Source organism: Armigeres subalbatus, chromosome 3, assembly GCF_024139115.2.
Source record: "Armigeres subalbatus isolate Guangzhou_Male chromosome 3, GZ_Asu_2, whole genome shotgun sequence".
NCBI lineage: Eukaryota > Metazoa > Arthropoda > Insecta > Diptera > Culicidae > Armigeres > Armigeres subalbatus.
The window spans coordinates 74,369,903-74,393,515 of record NC_085141.1 but is presented as its reverse complement, the minus strand read 5'-3'; the positions used below and the strand labels follow the sequence as shown (position 1 = coordinate 74,393,515).

General features: G+C 43.2%; 1 protein-coding gene across 1 annotated transcript in view; it reads left to right on the top strand.

The window, feature by feature from the left end:
• Nucleotides 1–23,613, top strand: part of LOC134227305 (contactin-4) — a 1,204,188-nt gene that overhangs the window by 1,063,298 nt on the left and 117,277 nt on the right. The window contains exon 14 of the mRNA XM_062708688.1: nt 20,345–20,566. Coding sequence (XP_062564672.1) covers nt 20,345–20,566 — 222 coding nt within the window. The remainder of the gene's footprint in view (nt 1–20,344; nt 20,567–23,613) is intronic.

Genomic DNA, 23,613 nt, shown 5'->3' with positions numbered 1-23,613 from the left:
TGAAAGGAGGCTTCCGAGCCTCTTGAAAGGAGGCTTCCGAGCCTCTTGAAAGGAGGCTTCCGAGCCTCTTGAAAGGATGCTTCCGAGCCTCTTGAAAGGAGGCTTCTGAGCCTCTTGAAGGAGGCTTTGAGCCTCTTGAAAGGAGGCTGAGCCTCTTGAAAGGAGGCCTGAGCCTCTTGAAAGGAGGCTTCTGAGCCTCTTGAAAGGAGGCTCTGAGCCTCTTGAAAGGAGGCTTCTGAGCCTCTTGAAAGGAGGCTTGAGCCTCTTGAAAGGAGGCTTCTGAGGCCTCTTGAAAGGAGGCCGAGGCCTCTTGAAAGGAGGCTTCCGAGCCTCTTGAAAGGAGGCTTCTGAGCCTCTTGAAAGGAGGCTCTGAGCCTCTTGAAAGGAGGCTTCTGAGCCTCTTGAAAGGAGGCTTCTGAGCCTCTTGAAAGGAGGCTTCTGAGCCTCTTGAAAGGAGGCTGGAGCCTCTTGAAAGGAGGCTTCTGAGCCTCTTGAAAGGAGGCTCTGAGCCTCTTGAAAGGAGGCTTCTGAGGCCTCTTGAAAGGAGGCTCTGAGCCTCTTGAAAGGAGGCTTGAGCCTCTTGAAAGGAGGCTTCTGAGCCTCTTGAAAGGAGGCTTCTGAGCCTCTTGAAAGGAGGCTTCTGAGCCTCTTGAAAGGAGGCTCTGAGCCTCTTGAAAGGAGGCTTCCTGAGCCTCTTGAAAGGAGGCCTGAGCCTCTTGAAAGGAGGAGGCTTCTGAGCCTCTTGAAAGGAGGCTTCTGAGCCTCTTGAAAGGAGGCTGAGGCCTCTTGAAAGGAGGCTTCTGAGCCTCTTGAAAGGAGGCTTGAGCCTCTTGAAAGGAGGCTCTGAGGCCTCTTGAAAGGAGGCTTGAGCCTCTTGAAAGGAGGCTTCTGAGCCTCTTGAAAGGAGGCTTGAGGCCTCTTGAAAGGAGGCTTCTGAGCCTCTTGAAAGGAGGCTTCTGAGCCTCTTGAAAGGAGGCTGGAGCCTCTTGAAAGGAGGCTCTGAGCCTCTTGAAAGGAGGCTTCTGAGCCTCTTGAAAGGAGGCTTCTGAGCCTCTTGAAAGGAGGCTCTGAGCCTCTTGAAGGAGGCTTCTGAGCCTCTTGAAAGGAGGCCTGAGCCTCTTGAAAGGAGGCTTCTGAGCCTCTTGAAAGGAGGCTTCTGAGCCTCTTGAAAGGAGGCTTGAGGCCTCTTGAAAGGAGGCCTGAGCCTCTTGAAAGGAGGCTTCTGAGCCTCTTGAAAGGAGGGCTGAGCCTCTTGAAAGGAGGCTTCTGAGCCTCTTGAAAGGAGGCCTGAGCCTCTTGAAAGGAGGCTGAGCCTCTTGAAAGGAGGCCTGAGCCTCTTGAAAGGAGGCTTGAGCCTCTTGAAAGGAGGCTTCTGAGCCTCTTGAAAGGAGGCCGAGCCTCTTGAAAGGAGGCTTCTGAGCCTCTTGAAAGGAGGCTTGAGCCTCTTGAAAGGAGGCTTGAGCCTCTTGAAAGGAGGCTTCTGAGCCTCTTGAAAGGAGGCTTCTGAGGCCTCTTGAAAGGAGGCTCTGAGCCTCTTGAAAGGAGGCTTCTGAGCCTCTTGAAAGGAGGCTTCTGAGCCTCTTGAAAGGAGGCTTGAGCCTCTTGAAAGGAGGCTTCTGAGCCTCTTGAAAGGAGGCTTGAGCCTCTTGAAAGGAGGCTCCCGAGCCATTTGAAAGGAGGCTACCAAGCCTCTTGAAAGGATGCTTCTAAGCTTTTTGAAAGGAAGCTTATGAGCCTCTTGAAAGGAGGTTTCTGAGCCCCTTGAAAATAGGCTTCTAAGCCTTTTGAAAGGAGGCTTTCAAGCCTTTTGAAAGGAGGCTCTGAGCCTCTTGAAAGGAGGCTACTGAGCCTCTTGAAAGGAGGCTTCTGAGCCTCTTGAAAGGAGGCTGAGCCTCTTGAAAGGAGGCTTCTGAGCCTCTTGAAAGGAGGCTTCTGAGCCTCTTGAAAGGAGGCTCTGAGCCTCTTGAAAGGAGGCTTCTGAGCCTCTTGAAAGGAGGCTCTGAGCCTCTTGAAAGGAGGCTTCCGAGCCTCTTGAAAGGAGGCCTGAGCCTCTTGAAGGAGGCTTCTGAGCCTCTTGAAAGGATGCTTCCTGAGCCTCTTGAAAGGAGGCTTGAGCCTCTTGAAAGGAGGCTTCTGAGCCTCTTGAAAGGAGGCTTCTGAGCCTCTTGAAAGGAGGCTTCTGAGCCTCTTGAAAGGAGGCTTCTGAGCCTCTTGAAAGGAGGCTCCGAGCCTCTTGAAAGGAGGCTTCCGAGCCTCTTGAAAGGAGGCTACCGAGCCTCTTGAAAGGAGGCTTCCGAGCCTCTTGAAAGGAGGCTTCCGAGCCTCTTGAAAGGAGGCTTCCGAGCCTCTTGACCAAATGTCTGTCTGTCTGTGTGTGTATGCACACGAATACCGAAAAACATTTGCCACTTTCTCATACAGTAATTTTTAACCGATTTCTTCGCAACAAGTTGCATTCGACGGATGTATCACACTAAACAAAAAGTTGCATGTATCACATTATTTAAGGCGATACCAAGGGATTGAATCGAGAAAGGCATCGTCACCGCTAGGAGGATTAATCTGGGTTTTTCTTTCATGGGTTCATTGTGAAAAACTAACAAATCTTACTTTCGTTGCGTAGCGACTGCCCCTGTTCCCATTTCGGCTCACATTGACAGCTTGATTTCGGCTCGGCTTGACACACACATTTTTCGTATCTGTTTCTCCCTCCCATGTTATGTCATGCCCAGAACCGGAGCCATACCTCAAGCTGCTCGAACTTGCTCAGACTAAAACTCCCAATATGTTTCAAGCCACTCGAAGTAGATTGGGTTTGGCTGAATGGACGTGTCGCAACATGCGTGAAATAATAAACATGACAATTGCGCGTGGGTCCCGTTTTGAAGAGGGTGACCTTGCATTTTGTTTTGGATTCCGTGAGGGTTGTCCTTAAATGACACTGTGAAACCGATTCCGCCTTTTCGCTAAAACTAGCCGTCCAACGTAACATACAAATAGTATAGACTGGATCAAAATACTCGTGGAGGACAAGTTCTACTATCGTTTCGAAAAGATTTACAGAGAGACCTCCACGCATCTACCAATGACAACGGCTTAAAGTCAATCTTGTTCAAGTCAATGTTCTATCTATAGTATCTATTCTGCACGTAGAATGTTCGGAAGAACACCCTAATGGCAATAACTGTTCTCAAAATGATTAAATGTGATTGACGGTGGTTATTTTGCCATTGTGTCGAGAATTTTCCGAGTTCAAAACATCGACTCTGGCGTGAGAGAACCATGGAACTGAACATACAGCGACTATCGTCCCAGGGCACTGCGAAGCAATTTGCTCATAATCTCGACGATCGATTCGAAGAACACCAAACTGGGCAGAATCTGATCGCAGTGGGGCAGCAGAGTTCGCGAAGATTCCGAAGGGATCTTGCCGTTCCAAATATCGAATCTCCCATCAAGTACGCAGCATTTTCCGTTCGAACATTTCAAAAGATTCCTGGTCTGTCTCTTCATACATGTAAGAACAAACTAATGAAGAACGAATTTCGTTTTCTTCTGCTTGGGGTGAGATCTAACCTGGTTACGAAATCCGTAGCGCAATTCGCAACAGCAATACGTCATTTTGCTTCACTGGCTACAACTTCAAACAAATCCTCATCGACGAGCACTACCATAGCACCACAATGAGACAAAAGCCGCCACTAGCAGGCCTGTGATCGATCCCAATAATCCGCAGGCTAAACATCGGATTCGATGATGATCGGCTCTCCTGGAAACCTGCCTTCATACAACTTCCTTAGCACCGTTCCACAAATCCTCAAAGTGCTCTTCCCACCTGGCTGCCACCACAGTTTTATCTGTCAGACATTTTCTCACACAGTCATTGCACATGGTGGGCACTGACGCAGTCTTGCTTTCGTAAATCGATGTTCTTAGCTCTATAATCGATGCAAAATAGTTGGACATTCCGGAAACCGTTGACATCCATATTTTTCCTTGCACCAACGTGATATTTGGCTAGGCTAGGATGTTCATTTGAATCAAATCAGACAGAGAAAAATGCAAAGCTCGATAGGGTTTTATGGCATTGGTAATATTCTGGTAATATTTATTGTTCTGAAATATTATTTTTTTGCAACATTCTATAAATAACTATTTATGATATGTAATTTATGGATGGGTCCCAACTAACACACCCCAGAACGGTGCAGCACACCCAGCGAGCGATGAAGCAATGATTTATGGTTCGCGTGTACTCCAAGCCCGTCCGTGATGTGGAAGCCACTTATGTACGAAAATCGATTTCGCAGCACAATATTATGGTAGCAAAGTGATCAACTGAAGTGAACGCTGAGTGATGTGGGATGAGGGAACCCAGTTTGGAACACATCAGAACGATAGGAGCGGGACGTGGTGGGACCATAAATTTAATAGGCATCGGTTGTTCTATTCCTGGGCCGAGTAAGAGGTGTCGAGGATTGCTGCCATAGTACCACAAGACGTGGAATGCATCGAAATCATGCCACCGCTATTATCGACGAGTGGGATGATATATTGCAATCATGATTATACAGCGCTGGTGTTCGTGAGTGTGTCCCGTTATATGGTTATTGAACAACACTAGAAAAAAGCTCCAGCATTTGGGAATTCCCTTGTGGGATTAGTTATTATTTATAAAAAGTTTTAAATCATTCTCAGCTTCATTACGTTACGTTCCACGTTAAAAGATCCGAATATTTACACCAACCCTGAAAAAAAAGCAAATACAAATGGAGATTTTTTACTATCGAACAGGTTTGGATCAAAGGGTCTCAGATTTCCGGGAGGCTTGTCCTTAAGCTTTTATTGGAATGTCTTCACCTGTCATAAGATTAACTTAGTACTATTCCATTTAATTCCGCCACGTGTTTTAATTTTAACAGATAGGTATTTCAACCACAGTCAAGTCAAGTCAAGTACGAGAACTCACAGTTGTGGTTAAAATACGTATCTATAAAGATTACAAAACGTGGTGGAATTAAATGGAATGATACTAAACTCGTCCTATGACATGAAAAAAAAACAAATAGTAAGGGACGAAAGCTAGTCTAGACCCCGACATAATGGATCTGTCAACATGGGTTCATACGACGTTGTGTGTGACTATTTTTGCGTTTTATAAAATATCAGCTGACGTCGGCTGAAGTTGAACAAGATCCACTGGGGTGAGAGATAAGCATGGACATTAAAAGTTTTCCATCAACAAACTCATGAAGTTCATAAAATCGGTCGGAGCATCGGTATCTTCTTTACCGAAGAAACACCCTTATTTGTTAGCACCGCAACATCTCTAATTGGCTAATTACAGTCATAACATTTTTAGAACATAAATTCCTGCAGCATTATTCCTGGCTTTCTCTTCATCCATTTTTATTTGATTTTCCAGTCGTAAGCATGCCACATTATTAGCCTCGACGAAGTGCTTCTGAAAACCGCAAGCTTAGAATGTAAACGATCATAATTAACCACATTGTTTATAAGGATCAAATCGAGCGTAACCTTGATGATTTTTTTGCAAGCTTATGTTTCACCGTCAACAAACCGCAAAACCCTCTTTGATATCCCATGATTTTCGGAACTTGACAGCACTCAGTACCGATTATCACTTGCTTAAAGGGCTCTTTAAAGCCACTTACTGCAGAGCTTTCATCCAAATGAAACGAGCCAACTCCTCCGCGCCACCACGGCAAAGCTTCCTCACCGAACTGGAAAGCCTTTAAAAAGCACATAAAACTGGTATTTTACTGCTCTGGATTCCAACTCGTTGCACCGGCTCGCCAAAAAGGAAATGTGAAAATGTGGCAAATCCAGCGACTTCTCTTCTCGCCCTCTGCGGATGCCGTCAAACTCATTTCACGCTCACGGCGCGGTAAATGAGTGCTAAGCACAAAAATAATGCCCAGATAGGGCGAGAAAAATATACAGAACCAGCCATGGACGGGAAACGATAGAACAAACAGCACTATGCAGAATTGTCGGTGGTTGATAATGGTCACCTGGTAGTTCAACATTTTATCCAAAAAGTAGATTCTAAACTTTTTGTTGGACAGTATGTTTATTAACAATATTGATTGATAGTCATCAATTAAGTTTTAAAGAACAACTAGCTGACTCGAACTTTGTCTTGTCTTTGCTGGAGAGTCAAATAAGCTCTACTAACACATTTTAATATCTACAATTCAAATGAAATGAAAAATATTACTATTCTGAATGATGCCTTTACTCATGAGACAAGAACTTGGTCATATTTGAACATGATGTATTAGTGTCCGGTACTAGGGGACTCTTTTCTGAACCATGATTTTGACGTAGAATTACGTCCTTCGGTAAGATAGGAAGGTCATTCCAAAGTTTCAAATTAGGGACCGTCGCGAAACGCGGTCAGGTAGTAGGGGAAGAGGCCCCAAAACGCCCCCCCGGGGGCAAAACGACTTTCGGGTATTCACTTATATTTACCATGTTTAAGATAGCCTTAATAAAACAAGACGTGAAATTATGTAGGTTAGGCGAAAAAAGTGTCAAAATAATAGATAGGAATGTAGGAAAAACTAAAATTTTCCACATTTTGATGAAACATCTAACATTTCGGCGAGGCAAAACGCCCTAGTGCAGCGGTTCTTAACCTTTTTCTTAAGAGGTACCCCTTCAAACGTATGCTTTCATTGAGGTACCCTCTATTTTATTAACGCTGTAAATAAAAATAAGCGTTTTCCATAAGATATATTAAAAACAAACCACAAAACTAAATTCGTCTGATGGTTTCATTATTCCTTGAGACTTTCAGATCCAAATTGGTTTTATACGCCAAGCCTATCACAAGACTTTTAGAGGCTTCCGAACTTCTAGGAAAGAAGCTTCCAAGTCTTCCTGAAACCAGGATTACTACTTTGAAAGGAGGCTACCGAGCCTCTTGAAAGGAGGCTACCGAGCCTCTTGAAAGGAGGCTACGGAGCCTCTTGAAAGGAGGCTACTTAGCCTGATAAAAGGAGGCTACCGAGCCTCTTGAAAGGAGGCTACCGAGCCTCTTGAAAGGAGGCTACCGAGCCTCTTGAAAGGAGGCTACCGAGCCTCTTGAAAGGAGGCTACCGAGCCTCTTGAAAGGAGGCTACCGAGCCTCTTGAAAGGAGGCTACCGAGCCTCTTGACAGGAGGCTACCGAGCCTCTTGACAGGAGGCTACCGAGCCTCTTGACAGGAGGCTACCGAGCCCCTTGACAGGAGGCTACCGAGCCTCTTGACAGGAGGCTACCGAGCCTCTTGACAGGAGGCTACCGAGCCTCTTGACAGGAGGCTACCGAGCCTCTTGACAGGAGGCTACCGAGCCTCTTGACAGGAGGCTACCGAGCCTCTTGACAGGAGGCTACCAAGCCTCTTGACAGGAGGCTACCGAGCCTCTTAACAGGAGGCTACCAAGCCTCTTGACAGGAGGCTACCAAGCCTCTTGACAGGAGGCTACCGAGCCTCTTGACAGGAGGCTACCGAGCCTCTTGACAGGAGGCTACCGAGCCTCTTGACAGGAAGCTACCGAGCCTCTTGACAGGAGGCTACCGAGCCTCTTGAAAGGAGGCTACCGAGCCTCTTGAAAGGAGGCTACCGAGCCTCTTGAAAGGAGGCTACCGAGCCTCTTGAAAGGAGGCTACCGAGCCTCTTGGAAGGAGGCTACCGACTACTTGGCCACTGGAAAGAGGCTACTTGACCTATTGAAAGGAAACTACCGAGCCTTTTGAAAGGAAGCTACTGAGCCTCTTGAAATGAGGCTACCGAGCTTCTTGAAAGGAGGCTTCCGAGCCTCTTGGAAGGAGGCAACCGAGTCTCTTGAAAGGAGGCTACCGAACCTCTTCAAAGGAAACTACCAAGCTTCTTGAAAGGAGGCTATCGAGCCTCTTGAAAGGAGGTTACTGAGCCTCTTGAAAGGAGGCTACTGAGCCTCTTGAAAGGAGGCTACTGAGCCTCATGAAAGGAGGCTACTGAGCCTCTTGAAAGGAGGTTACTGAGCCTCTTGAAAGGAGGCTACTGAGCCTCTTGAAAGGAGGCTACTGAGCCTCTTGAAAGGAGGCTACTGAGCCTCTTGAAAGGAGGCTACTGAGCCTCTTGAAAGGAGGCTACTGAGCCTCTTGAAAGGAGGCTACTGAGCCTCTTGAAAGGAGGCTACTGAGCCTCTTGAAAGGAGGCCTGAGGCCTCTTCAAAGGAGGCTACTGAGCCTCTTGAAAGGAGGCTACTGAGCCTCTTGAAAGGAGGCTACTGAGCCTCTTGAAAGGAGGCTACTGAGCCTCTTGAAAGGAGGCTACTGAGCCTCTTGAAAGGAGGCTACTGAGCCTCTTGAAAGGAGGCTACTGAGCCTCTTGAAAGGAGGCTACTGAGCCTCTTGAAAGGAGGCTACTGAGCCTCTTGAAAGGAGGCTACTGAGCCTCTTGAAAGGAGGCTACTGAGCCTCTTGAAAGGAGGCTACTGAGCCTCTTGAAAGGAGGCTACTGAGCCTCTTGAAAGGAGGCTACTGAGCCTCTTGAAAGGAGGCTACTGAGCCTCTTGAAAGGAGGCTACTGAGCCTCTTGAAAGGAGGCTACTGAGCCTCTTGAAAGAAAGCTACTGAGCCTCTTGAATGGAGGCTACTGAGCCTCTTGAAAGGAGGCTACTGAGCCTCTTGAAAGGAGGCTACTGAGCCTCTTGAAAGGAGACTCTGAGCCTCTTGAAAGGAGGCCTGAGCCTCTTGAAAGGAGGCTTCTGAGCCTTTTGGAAGGAGGCTTCTGAGCCTTTTGAAAGGAGGCTTCTGAGCCGCTTGAAAGGAGGCTTCTGATCCTCTTGAAAGGAGGCTTCTGAGCCTCTTGAAAGGAGGCTTCTGAGCCTCTTGAAAGGATGCTTCTGAGCCTCTTGAAAGGAGGCTCTGAGCCTCTTGAAAGGAGGCCTGAGCCTCTTGAAAGGAGGCTTCTGAGCCTCTTGAAAGGAGGCTTCTGAGCCTCTTGAAAGGAGGTCTGAGCCTCTTGAAAGGAGGCTTCTGAGCCTCTTGAAAGGAGGCTTCTGAGCCTCTTGAAAGGAGGCTTCTGAGCCTCTTGAAAGAAGGCTTCTGAGCCTCTTGAAAGGAGGCTTCTGAGCCTCTTGAAAGGAGGCTTCTGAGCCTCTTGAAAGGAGGCTTCTGAGCCTCTTGAAAGAAGGCTCTGAGCCTCTTGAAAGGAGGCTTCTGAGCCTCTTGAAAGGAGGCTTCTGAGCCTCTTGAAAGGAGGCTTCTGAGCCTCTTGAAAGGAGGCTCTGAGCCTCTTGAAAGGAGGCTCTGAGCCTCTTGAAAGGAGGCTCTGAGCCTCTTGAAAGGAGGCTCTGAGCCTCTTGAAAGGAGGCTTCTGAGCCTCTTGAAAGGAGGCTCTGAGGCCTCTTGAAAGGAGGCTTCTGAGCCTCTTGAAAGGAGGCTCTGAGCCTCTTGAAAGGAGGCACCTGAGCTCTTGAAAGGAGGCTCCTGAGCCTCTTGAAAGGAGGCTCCTGAGCCTCTTGAAAGGAGGCACCTGAGCCTCTTGAAAGGAGGCACCTGAGCCTCTTGAAAGGAGGCACCTGAGCCTCTTGAAAGGAGGCTCCTGAGCATCTTGAAAGGAGGCTCCTGAGCCTCTTGAAAGGAGGCTCCTGAGCCTCTTGAAAGGAGGCTTCTGAGTTTTTGAAAGGAGGCTTGAGCTCTTGAAAGGAGGCTTCTGAGCCTCTTGAAAGGAGGCTTCTGAGCCTCTTAAAAGGAGGCTTCTGAGCCTCTTGAAAGGAGGCTCTGAGGCCTCTTGAAAGGAGGCTCTGAGCCTCTTGAAAGGAGGCTTCTGAGCTCTTGAAAGGAGGCTTCTGAGCCTCTTGAAAGGAGGCTTCTGAGCTCTTGAAAGGAGGCCTGAGCCTCTTGAAAGGAGGCTTGAGCCTCTTGAAAGGAGGCTTCTGAGCCTCTTGAAAGGAGGCTTCTGAGCCTCTTGAAAGGAGGCTTCTGAGCCTCTTGAAAGGAGGCTTCTGAGCCTCTTGAAAGGAGGCTTCTGAGCCTCTTGAAAGGAGGCTTCCGAGCCTCTTGAAAGGAGGCTTCCGAGCCTCTTGAAAGGAGGCTTCCGAGCCTCTTGAAAAGAGGCTTCCGAGCCTCTTGAAAGGAGGCTTCCGGGCCTCTTGAAAGGAGGCTTCCGAGCCTCTTGAAAGAAGGCTTCCGAGCTTCTTGAAAGGATACAATAATTATATATATATATATAAATAATACATATATAAATAATTACAACACAGCGACATGTTCTGTAGTGAAACAAGTTGTGCTGCTTGGAAGGTGGCCTTACCACGCCCTATATCCTCGGATGGTGGGAAGGGTCGACTTCGCGCCTGCTCTCCTCTGCACGGCTGGTATCAAGAATGATTATGCCGCGTGCACCCCAAATTGACCTCTCTGCGATAGGGCCTATTTGCCAACACACAGAGGGACTTGCCGACGCGGTGCCTACGCCTGCCCCAGCCTTGAAGAGGACCCCTTTCCGTCCTCGGCTCAGAACCCGCCTGTTGACCAACGCCGCGAAAGCGACGATACCATGTTGTTCTTCGCGCGGCCACTTGTTCGATAGAAGGATCGAGCTCGACCACAGGGCACCGGTATGACCCATGAAGCCGACTCCGAACCCTTGGACCCTTGGCACTTCTTATTTGCGCCTGAACTAGCCATTCCTCGAGTCCACGTGCCACCTTCTGTGTAGCTCCGAGACTATTTGGACGATAGCCGATAAAACGGCGTTCCAGCCAACTTCATCTTTACACATCCTCCGAACTAGGTTGTCCGGGGTAGTGTCCAGACCACATGTGGCAAGCATGTGGTCACGCATTGTGCGAAAACGTGGGCACACGAACAACACGTGTTCCGTCGTTTCCTCTAAACCTGCGCACACCGGACACTCGGGCGAGGCCGATTGTCCGAACCGGCGTAGATACTGTCTGAAGCAACCATGGCCTGTAAGGACCTGGGTCAGGTGGAAAGTGATTTGCCCATGGCGCCTCTTGACCCACGTACCTATCTCCGGTATCAACCTATGGACAGAGCAACGCTAGCCAAAAGCTTGCGCTTGCTGGCATGAACCGCAGAGCTATTGGACATCATCCGGGACAATGCCACTATAGCTGTGGAGGCACGCTTGCAGGCGTAATTGACGTGGCTACCAAAGGTGAGCTTATCGTCGATCATTACCCCCAAGAGTTTGATGGAGTGTTCAGAGGTGACCACTCAGTTATCACCTTATCACTGCTTGTTGCTCTGACTTTCGGTTGTTAACAACAACCACATCAGTCTTGTGATCGAGTGGGCTGCAGTCAACTCCATCTCTTCGATCGATTCGCCGTAGACCTCCAGCGTAATATCGTCAGCGAATCCGACGATTACCACGCCCAACGGGAGCTTCAACCTCAAGACACCGTCGTACATGACGTTCCATAACACCGGACCCAGTATGGAACCTTGCGGAACCCCTGAGGTTATGTCAACGCACATCCGTGTCGTATACCAGTACTCGATTCTGGAAGTAGCTTCCGAGAATCTTGTACAGGTTCTCGGGAATTCCAAGACGCAGGAGCGCATCTGCAATAGCTGCCCAACTGGCACTATTGAAAGCATTCCTCACGTCGAGAGTCACTACTGCACAATAGCGAACTCCCCTCCTCTTACGCTGGATAGCTATCTCCGCGGATTTGGTAACCGACAAGATAGCGTCTAAGGTCGACTTACCCTTTCGGAAGCCAAACTGGTTACTCGGTAGACCATCCGCACCCTCCGTGCGTATCAACAGCCTGTTGAGGATGATCTTCTCGAGCACCTTCCCCGCCGTATCAAGCAGGCATATTGGTCTATATGCCGACGGATCCCCCGGTAGTTGGTGAACATATCGGGAGCCTCAGTAATGGCCGCTTTGATTACCAGGTTCGGAATACCATCCGGTCCTGGCGCTTTAGCTACACTAAGGGACTGTGCAATCCCCTCAAGCTCCGCCACAGTTACTCTTCCCTCGTCGGCCACCCTAGCCCCTGGTAGCTCCACAAAGGGTGGCCAGGGACTTGGGTCGTGACGTGGGAAGAGCCCCGCGATGTTTCCTATTGAAAATCGGATCGATTGGTTATTGCATTCCAAAGTTATTTTAAAAAGGGAAAATGGTAAATGCATCATGAAACAATCATGATTATCCTTAAACAATTGAAAAATGCTCCTTAAAAATACTGATCATTTTTCCTTAATTTATTGAACAAATTATCTAGAAATATATAAAATGCTCCGTAAACATTTGAAAATTGTACCGTAGAAACGAAAAAAATGTACCGTAAACAGTTGAAAATGCTCCTTCGAAAAACAAAGATCACGGAAAGGTACAATTTCTTTAACAATGCTTTGAATTGCTTGTGGGCTAAGATTACATTTTGTATAAGTTTATGGAGCATTTCATTTTTTTTACGGAGCACTGTTTTTAGTTTAAGGAGCATTTTCTCAGGTTAAGGAGCATTTTTTATTGGTTTACTCCTTCTTCTTTTCTACTTTATGACAGCCAATTTCAAGGTACTTTTTCAACTATTTCACAATAATTTTTATATCAATATACTGCGCAATTATCATTAGTTAAATAGCAAATCTTTGTTTTTCTAAGGAGCATTTTCAATTGTTTACGGTATATTTTTTTCGTTTCTACGGTACACTTTTCAAATGTTTACGGAGCATTTTATATATTTCAAGGTAATTTGTTCAATAAATTAAGGAAAAATGATCAGTATTTTTAAGGAGCATTTTTCAATTGTTTAAGGACAATTTCATCTGTTTTAATGGACAACTTTTGGGCTGCCTTTTAAAAAGAACATTGTTTTTGCCAAGGGTCCTCCCTTTCCCCCTAAAGTGCTATTTTGACCTCTCTTATGTGTTTTTCTCATTTTTTTTAATGCTCGAGAAAGGCATCACCAACGCTAGATGAATTGATCTGTTTTTTTTTTATCTCAAGTGTTACCAATTTTGCTAATGTCATATTTTTTTTTATAAATTGATACAACTCGATAACAGAAAAAGAAACAGAAGATCTTCTTATGGCAAAACACGCTTTTTGAGAAGCCCCAAAAGTCTTCAGAAGAGGACATTCGTGAAATATAAAATATAAAAAAAATATTGTTTTTAAGGGACACCCTCATAAAAAATATATACGTATCTGTCGAAAGTGCAATCAAGTAGTGGAATCGAATGAAATTGTACGAGCTCGTCATAAGACGAATAGAAGAATAGAAAGTATAGAAAATATTGAAAATTGAGTATCCTTTGAGGAGTGAAATAAATCTCGCTTAACTTTTCAAAAGGACCTAAGTAACATTTTTTTCATGAACTAATTTGAGTACTGCAAAATTTGGGTTGTACAGGGTTATCAGTCTGTACTGTAATTAAACTTAAGGTATAAACAAGATGAAAACTAATGTTCAAAACGACTAGTACAGGTCAGTAGAATGTAAATAAATAAAAACTGTTCCGAAACTCCCGAAGAAGCACTCATATAGCTATTGAAAAGCAAATTGCTATCTTCGACTGGTTTTTTTGGAATCCGCTCGGTGACCACCGCAGCCCAAAGAGCTGAAATTTTCTCCTTCTAAATGCAATGTCCACGAAGAGACAATTTTGAAAAAGGTTTTCAGAAAGATAATACATCATCAAAAATAATACACCATCAAAAAATATGAGATTATTGAAGTGATGCTAGACTATTCGGGGTGTTGCAATATTTGTTTTAACACTTCCATACTTTTGCTCTTCCGTTGGAACTACCAGCTACTATACATATTCTTGCGCCTGTTTACCGTTTTGTAGTCCTTAAATGTGTCGTCGACTAGAACGTGGTCGATTTGGTTTCCCGTTTGTGAAATATGTAATCTTTATGTGGCTTGGCTTTGTGAATATTTTTGATGCGCTACAGACAGATGCGCTGACGACAGAAAACGTCAGTATGCTGGGCAGTACACATTGATTAAACGGCCTTTGATACTCATTTTGTTCATCCTTGATTTAATATGCTGCCACTCAACCAGCTTGGGTAGAATATGCAACCTGCGAAATGATTTTTTTTTTATTTTATTAAAGAGGCTTGCAGCCCTAGGCTGGCTCACTTCTGGAAATGAATTTTTGACGAATGAGTCAAATTAGTCCGCATCCGCATCCCTGGACGCTCGGTGCCCGCTCTTGTTGCACCATGCTTCTGATAGTCACTGATCGAAGAAAATTTACAAAGCCAAATGCACTTCTTAATGAAATCTCGCTTAACTTTTCAAAAGGTCCTAAGTAACATTTTTTTCATGAATTAATTTGAGTACTGCAATCAAAAGCTTTCATGTTGTTCTGTTGATTGCGCTATTCAAATTAATTCATGAAAAAAATGTTACTTGGGACCTTTTGAAAAGTTAAGCGAGAAATCATCATAATAAATTAAAAATGTCACGCGATGTTAGCGTGTGTTATTCAGAAAGCATACAGCTCGGGTTTTCCGCATTTCTAAACGATTAATACTGATGACAAAATTGCCTTAATAATCTAACATAACTAAATGTGGGTGTTGCATGTTAATGGAGAAATAGAGGGGAAAAAACTTAGTCTGACCTCAAAGAACCACCGGGAACTACAAGAAATGTTTCAGCAAAATATATTAGCAAATATCACGGTCTACTGTAGACAGCAATATGCTTCGAGGTCTAATAGCCGTAACTAACCAGCTATCACTTTTCTGCCGTAGAACTTTAGACTAAAATCATTAGAAAAAGAAAATCTCACGTTCTATAGCGTGACTTATGTTAGAGCATTTAAGAGCTCGAACGAAAAACAACACCAAGAACTTTACCTTTTTCATGATGTTCCAAGTTGGTTCGAGTGGTTCATTTCATTTACGGCTGCACTTCGTTTTGCGAATATGTACCTTAATATGGCTACGCGCGACTTCTCCCAAACGTAAAAAGGCGACCAGCTACCATTCGTCACAGCACATACCATCTGAAGTCTGACACTGCACTGGTGAGATAAGGCAGCAATGCAATGTGGCCTCCTTCGGCTCGCTTCGCAACTCTGTGGCGATAACACAGGCGATCTCAAACCAGCGTACTTGAAAGCTTAATTTACCGACCTAAACTGTTACGATAAGTTCTGGACTCAATATATTTTCTCCTCACAGTCTAACTACAGCATTGTATGGTCCTGTATGGTCGTGGTAGTACGAGGAGGAAGTTTTTTTCTTTTCCATCATTGAGTTGTATCGATATCCGGAAAACTTATTATTAATGCTTTAAGGATATGGCTTTCTCAGTCCATGGGTTCCGTAGTATCACAATTTCGATCAATTTTGTTGCAGCAACTCCAATGTGACTGGATTTAGTTGCATACAAGTCACAGTGACTGGTATATGACAAGTGTGATACTCGGGTTTAATCAAAACTGCTATATTTGAATTGCCCGATGTTTCGACAGGATGTACTCTGCCCTTTTCAAGGTAAAAATACTAAAATAGAACAAAGCGCAGAAAGCAATACCTATTCAAAATCTTATTTGAAAATGTTAAAGCGAAAAATCGTCGAGTAACCGTCGATAGCAGCAGCAGTCAATTGGAATCATGTTTAAGTAAGAGGAATATTATCCAAATAGCAAAACACAACCGCAGAGAATTCGTCTAGTGAAAAACACACATTTTCCTTCCAATAACACTAATTCACAAGGAATGTAAAATAACAACATTGCCAATGACAACAACATTATCCCCTCTTGTAAATGTTGGGACAAACTCAACTCGCAATAAGCGTTTGTCCCAAACTGCAACAGAATAGGACAATTATCGCCTGCCATGCATTTTGAGAAGTAGTCGGTTTCCGATGATGTTTTTGGTTAAATTAGTATCAGTTATCATAGATTAGACATAAACTTAACCATCTGTTGACATGATTTGCGTTTTACTTCTGAAATATACAAGTTATCGCAGTTTGAAAAGTTCACAACAATTACCTCTCCATGTTTGTAGAGATGTCGTAAATTAATCGATTACTTCGATTAATCGATTAATCGTTGTAATAATCGATTAATTTTGAATCGATCATTACCTAACGATTAATCGATTCAATAATCGAGAGAGATCGAGAGTAATCGATTTGTTACTAATCGATTAATCAGGATTTTACGACATCATAAGGGTGTCGCAAATTAATTGATTACTTCGATTAATCGATTCATCGTTGTAATAATCGATTAATTTTGAATCGATTATTATCCAACGATCAATCGATTCAATAATCGACAGGAATCGAGAGTAATCGATTAGTAACTAATCGATTAATCGGGATTTTACGACATCTCTACATGTTTGTTGCAAATAAAATGGAACGCAACAATGTCTTTATCCTCTGCAGATGGGGACAAAGAGTTATCGCTATTCTCTTTTGTCGCTTGTTTTTTGCCTTTTTCAGCGACAATTACATTCCTTGCTAATTCATAAAGAAAAGCCGCATGAGACGCCTGATGAGTTCAAATTTCAAAATAAATAATTTACACTTTACGTATTCTTATTTTTCAATTCAGTAAGAGAAGCAAATTTTTATAATTTCATTTCTCGATATTTCCATCATACCGTGCACAATGGGGAAATCCGATTTCAAAGGTGGAAAAAATTGATATCTTTTTTCACGAACAACTTACAGAAGAGATCAAGAGCTTATTCGAAAGGGAATTTTGCAAAGAATTCAGTGAGCGCTGTTTCATGGACGTGGGACGTTTCTGTATGTAGTTATTGAGCTCGTTTTGCCCTAATGCCCCATATATCGCGAGTTTCCAAACTATTTGTCATTTTATCTTTAAGACATTGTTCTAAAATTGAGTTTATCTCTTCACTGTGGATCCACAGAAGGGCACTAAATATATTTTGTTGGTAAAAGTTGGAAATTTAAGGGACTTTGGGGTCAAATACGTATCAAAGTGCATTTTATGTGAAATTTTCATGTATTCTGTAAGAAATAGTAATATTTACAGATAAGTGTTGATATTATTGTCTCAAAGTGTTGAACGGATATTGACAAATGTTTACCGAACAAAAATTAATGAAATAAATCGTTTCACAAATGTTTTATTTGGTTATTTATTGAGTAAAAAACGATTTTTAAAAACTTTTGAATAGCACCGATGCCAAACATTTCCAAACCATACCCGATAGCACAACTAGACAAGAATAGTCATATGTTATGAGTCTTGTTGTGATCCTGGATAGGAAGTGATGGGAGATACTCTTTTTTCTTACCTTTTTGCCCAAATTCCCCTATGAAATAATATAGCTCAATGATTCTGAGCAAAGAAATGCTGTTTTAATGTTTATTTAATTGATATTTTTTAATGATATAATGAAAATAACTAATAATCATATAAATCATTAAAAATATTGAATTTTAGGGGATTTAGGGGTCATACACCAAAATACTATAACTTTTCTCACGAGCGACTCACAGATAAGGTTAAGGGCTTATTCGGAAGCGAATTTTCCAAGAAATTCAGTGAGAGATGTTTCATAGACGTGAGACACTTCTGTATGTAGTTATTAGGCTCGTTTTGCCCCAATGTCCCAAACATCACAGTTTATCATATTTTTCGTGCTTTTATCTTCCAAGTATTGTACTAAAGATGTGTTCTCCTCTTCATTATAGATCCATAGAAAAGCACTATACATGATTTGTTGGTAAAAGTTGGAAATTTAAGGGATTTTGGGGTCAAATAAGTATTAAATTGCACTTTACGTGAATTTTTTATGTATTCTGTGAAAATTAATAGAAATATTATTGTTCTCCCAAAATGTTCTACAGACATTGATAAATGTTTGCGAAACAATTACTAATGAAGTAAATAATTTCGCAAGTGTTTTGTTTTGTGATTTATTGTGTAAAACCCGATTTTTTAAATGCTTCTGAAAGTGCCGATGCCAATCATTCCCAAACCACACCCGTTTGCACAACTAGATAAGAGTAAATATATTAGTCGATGTGATAATAGATAGGAATAGATAGAAAATATTCTTTTCTCGTGACATGTTTTTTTATGGTATCAATTTCTGTTAAAAAAATTATGACAATAATATCAACTATTATCTGTAAATATCTAAATAATCAATAGGCAGTAGCCAAAATTGACTATATGTAGAGCTACATCAATGCTTACAAGTTTTTAAATCACCGTATATTAACCCTAAATAATCATTCGATGTAATATAGTCTAAATGATTTGTTGGGTATTATTATTTTTACAAAATACATAAAAAATTCACGTAAAGTGCAATTTAATACTTATTTGACCCCAAAATCCCTTAAATTTCCAACAAAATATGTACAGTGCTATGTATGGATCCACAATGAAGAGGAAAACAGAAGTTCAGTGTAATTTTTGAAAGATAAAAGTACCAAAATATGAAAAAATTTGATGTATTGGACATTGGGGCAAAACCAGCTCAATAACTACATACAGAAGTGTCTCATGTCTATAAAACGTCACTCACTGAATTTCTAGGAAAATTCGCTTCCGAATAAGCCCTTAACCTTATCTGTGAGTCGCTCGTGAGAAAAGTTATAGTATTTTGTATAAAAAGTTACATTAAATGAGCTGTATGGCCTCTAAATCCCCTATAATTCAATATTTTTAATGATTCACATGATTATTAGTTATTTTCATTAGATCATAGGAAAATATCAATTGAATAAATATTACAACATCATTTCCTTCCTCCGAATCATTGAGCTATATTATTTCATAGGGGAATTTGGGCAAAAGGGTAAGAAAAAAGAGTATCTCCCATCACCTCCTATCTATGATCACATCAAGACTCATAACATATGACTATTCTTGTCTAGTTGTGCTATCGGGTATGGTTTGGAAATGTTTGGCATCGGTGCTATTCAAAAGTTTTTAAAAATCGATTTTTACTCAATAAATAACCAAATAAAACATTTGTGAAACGATTTATTTCATTAATTTTTGTTCGGCAAACATTTGCCAATATCTGTCCAACACTTTGAGACAATAATATCAACACTTCTCGGGTACTTATTCAAAAGGACGTATGTGGTTCTGTAAACAAAGATTCAAACGTCGATTTGTCCAATCTGATGGCACTCCCACGCAATCCAATACCACCAACAGGTAGCCTAAGGCTTCCCCTACCTGTGTGTCTTGATGGATTGCTTGACAGTGCTATCAGATTGGACAAATCGACGTTTAAATCTTTGTTTGCAAATTCACATACGTCCTTTTGAATAAGTACCCAAGACTTATCTGTAAATATTACTATTTTTTACACAATACATGAAAATTTCACATAAAATGCACTTTGATGTGTATTTGACCCCAAAATCCCTTAAATTTCTAACTTTTACCAACAAAATATATTAAGTGCCCTTCTGTGGATCCACAGTGAAGAGATAAACTCAATTTAAGAACAATGTCTTAAAGATAAAATGACAAATAGTTTGGAAACTCGCGATATATGGGGCATTAGGGCAAAACGAGCTCAATAACTACATACAGAAGCGTCCCACGTCCATGAAACAGCGCTCACTGAATTATTTGCAAAATTCCTTTTCGAATAAGCTCTTGATTTCTTCTGTAAGTTGTTCGTGAAGAAAGTTATCAATTTTTTCCACCTTTGAAACCGGATTTCCCCATTGTGCGATGGCGCAAGTCCTGTAGCAACGTGCAAAATCATTTTTCAACCAGAGTTAAATATCTGTCGTCTGCGATCAATGAACAATCCAGAATTGAAAAAAAAAAACTACCCTAATTGATGTTTGCGAAACATGGCAAATTAAATGCTTTTAAATAACATAAATAGCAATAAGTTACCAGTCCAGTGACCAATGGTGAAATAAGCTGTGTTTTCGTATCACATACCGCTAAGCCAACCGAAACGGTGCGGACATGCAATTTTTCGTCACCGTCGAACCGTTTGTTATTGATCTGGGACCAAATTAAGCGAATCTATCACTCGACATGCGCGTTCCGCAAGTATATTGAATTTTGACAGTAGTTCCCAGGCCATTAACTACGCCTTTGTTCCAATCGCTCACAGATATAAGCATTTCCCACACCCAAAAGTTCGGTTGCAAAACCCTGTGCTTTAAAACGAGCCCCAAATTGAACTTATCCAATAAAAGCTCATTTCCGCCCAACGCCATTACCACACCACGGCTAAGCCGACCCAGTTATGCTCCGGTCAGCCGATGGATTGCATTCACAATATCGCAAAGCTCTTCCAAAATGTAATAATTTTGCGAACCAATTTGACCACAAATGGACAATCTTTCCTTCCCGCTGCCAGGTTTCGACGGTGGTCAGCGGCAGGCGTTCGTCATGGAGATCTACGACCAGCAGACGCACATGCTGCTCGCCAACGTTTCATCCGGGCTGCCGATGTTTACCGTGCGGGGGTTGGATTCTGGCCGGTTGCTGAAAATCGTCATCTACGCCACCAACATGCGGGGCCGCAGCGAGCCGATCCTGATGCCCGCGTACACGCTGAAGCCCGCGGAAAAGCAAACCGGTGAGTATTTTTTTTTTTAGTTTCTGGATGGGACCAAATGTATGTAGCCTTCGGCATTCGACTCATACATCTGCAATCGGATAATGCAGAAATCAGTCGATTATGGAAACTGGTGGAGCGAATTTGGATGCGTCTGAAATTGGCTCTATCGAACACATGCGGAACATTTTCATGAAAGGCAATGTGCCACATGTGAGTGCAAGTAATGCAGATTAGTTGCAATCGACGTAACTGGCGTATTGGAAGTGTAAAATATGTCAAATGCTTGAATCCTTGAATCGGTTGATTAAAGTTGGTTGACACACCAATATTCAGCAATGTGTTATCAGCATTGAGCATTTTAACAGCGGCATGCTTGACGGGTTTCTGGGCACCCAAAGCAATATTTTTTTGATATTTTGAAAAACTCAACTCCATTTCATGTCTTTGCTCTTTTGATTCGAAAGCCATTTGTGGTAGTTACATACCATAATTAAATTTCATTACACTATCACCGCAAGCGTCGCGAATTCCAATGAACCACAATAATGTAACAATACCTCAATTACAATCAATTCAAGTAATTGCTTAATCAACTATGAAGACACTGCCAAACCGCAATCAAATGATTCACTAGCATTGCCGCAACGAGTTCCAGCTTCGGTGCTACAAACATGCATTGGTACCGCTTTGTTGCATATTCGGAAAATGTAATTACAGTTAAAAAGTGTTTTAGGTCGCATGTGCCTTCGGCAATATGTATTTTAGAAATTTTAATTTATCGCATTGCAAGCTAAACCCTATGCCAATTATTAATTGGATTAATTTTGTGACACATTAATCAACAGAGTTGTACTCACCAGAGTAAAACCTTATTCGTAATTTGAATCAACTATTCTAACAACAGATTAATACACTACTTAATAGAACAACGGTTCTCAACCTGGGGTACATGTACCCCTGGGGGTACATTCGCTGGTCCTAGGGGGTACCTCGGGCAAAAGTGCATAATGGCGGATGTATTACAATTATTATTCAATCTTATTAATTAAGTATTGACAATTGGATATTTTATTTATTTCAAAACGTGTCTTGTACATAATAATAACTATGGCGTTAAGTGAATTAAAGCCAATTGAATCCTGCCCTTTACAACCAGCACAGTGTATAAAGGGCTGCGGGACGAAAGATCAACAGGATAAAACGTCGAATGAACAAGTTTTAAAAATCTTCTACTGTCGAAACAAAATAATGAATGATATGTTAAGAATATGCTTCTGAACTAAAATCTAGAGTATGAAGGTTCTGGAGCCACCATTTGAGAGGTATGAAGGCTATTTTTTCGATAAAGTTGCTTTATTGCACGAGGATTGTTAGTTTCTTTCTACGCTTTTCAGATGCCTCCTTGCAAGCTGCTTCGAAGCCTCTTTTCAAAAGACCTCCATTCGAAAGAATCGGAACCCACTTTTTCAGAGGCTTGGAAGCCTTTTTTTTCAGTGGCTCGAAACCCTCCTTTCGAGAGGTTCGAAGGACTCCATTCAAAAGGTTCGGGAGCCTGGTTTCAAGATTCCCGGAAGCCTCCTTTCAAGAGGCCTGGAAGCCTCCTTTCAAGAGGCCTGGAAGCCTCCTTTCAAGAGGCCTGGAAGCCTCCTTTCAAGAGGCCTGGAAGCCTCCTTTCAAGAGGTCGGAAGCCTCCTTTCAAGAGGCCTGGAAGCCTCCTTTCAAGAGGCCTGGAAGCCTCCTTTCAAGAGGCCTGGAAGCCTCCTTTCAAGAGGCCTGGAAGCCTCCTTTCAAGAGGCCTGGAAGCCTCCTTTCAAGCGGCCTGGAAGCCTCCTTTCAAGCGGCCTGGAAGCCTCCTTTCAAGCGGCCTGGAAGCCTCCTTTCAAGAGGCCTGGAAGCCTCCTTTCAAGAGGCCTGGAAGCCTCCTTTCAAGAGGCTCGGAAGCCTCCTTTCAAGAGGCCTGGAAACCTCCTTTCAAGAGGACTGGAAGCCTCCTTTCAAGAGGCCTGGAAGCCTCCTTTCAAAAGGCCTGGAAGCCTCCTTTCAAGAGGCCTGAAAGCCCTTTTTCAAGAGGCTTGGAAGCTTCATTTCAAGAAACCTGGAAGCCTCCTTTCAAGAGGCCTGGAAGCCTCCTTTCAATAGGCCTGGAAGCCTCTTTTCAAGAGACCTGGAAGCCTCCTTTCAAGAGGCCTGGAAGCCTCCTTTCAAGAGGCCTGGAAGCCTCCTTTCAAGAGGCCTGGAAGCCTCCTTTCAAGAGGCCTGGAAGCCTCCTTTCAAGAGGCCTGGAAGCCTCCTTTCAAGAGGCCTGGAAGCCCTTTTTCAAGAGGCTTGGAAGCCTCATTTCAAGAAACCTGGAAGCCTCCTTTCAAGAGGCCTGGAAGCCTCCTTTCAAGAGGCCTGGAAGCCCTTTTTCAAGAGGCTTGGAAGCCTCATTTCAAGAAATCTGGAAGCCTCCTTTCAAGAGGCCTGGAAGCCTCCTTTCAATAGGCCTGGAAGCCTCTTTTCAAGAGTTCCTATTTGAAAATGTTTAAGCCAAAAATCATCAAGTAACCGTCGATAGCAGCAGCAGTCAAGGGAAACTTCACGCAAGGTTCGGACCAGGGACGGGAACGGTTGACATTTCTTTTTATCATTCAATCTGCCACGAAGTAAAAAAACAAAAACACGGTAGCCACAGCAGCAGCCACGACCAAGCAGACTGTCAGCACATGATTTTATTATTTTCTCTCCCCACAATTAATGTTTCTGTACGCTCATTTCACGACGTATGACCGTTTTTGGTGGTAAATGATTATTTCTTTACTCCTTGCTCATTTTAGAGACTAGAACTAATGAATTAGTACCAACGGCTAGCATTCTTTCTAGGCTTTGCGCCACAGGGAATTAAACTCGATTCTGTTCTGTTTGCGGTGCGCACGAACCGAAACAAGAAATCTGCTGACTGCACCGACGGCTCGACTCTCACGCAGCAGCAGGCAGGAACATACAAACAGTTGCCTCATCGGTAAAAAAAATGTCACAATGAGGCGTACATTTTTTTGGAAAACTGTTTCGATTTGTGCGGTGCG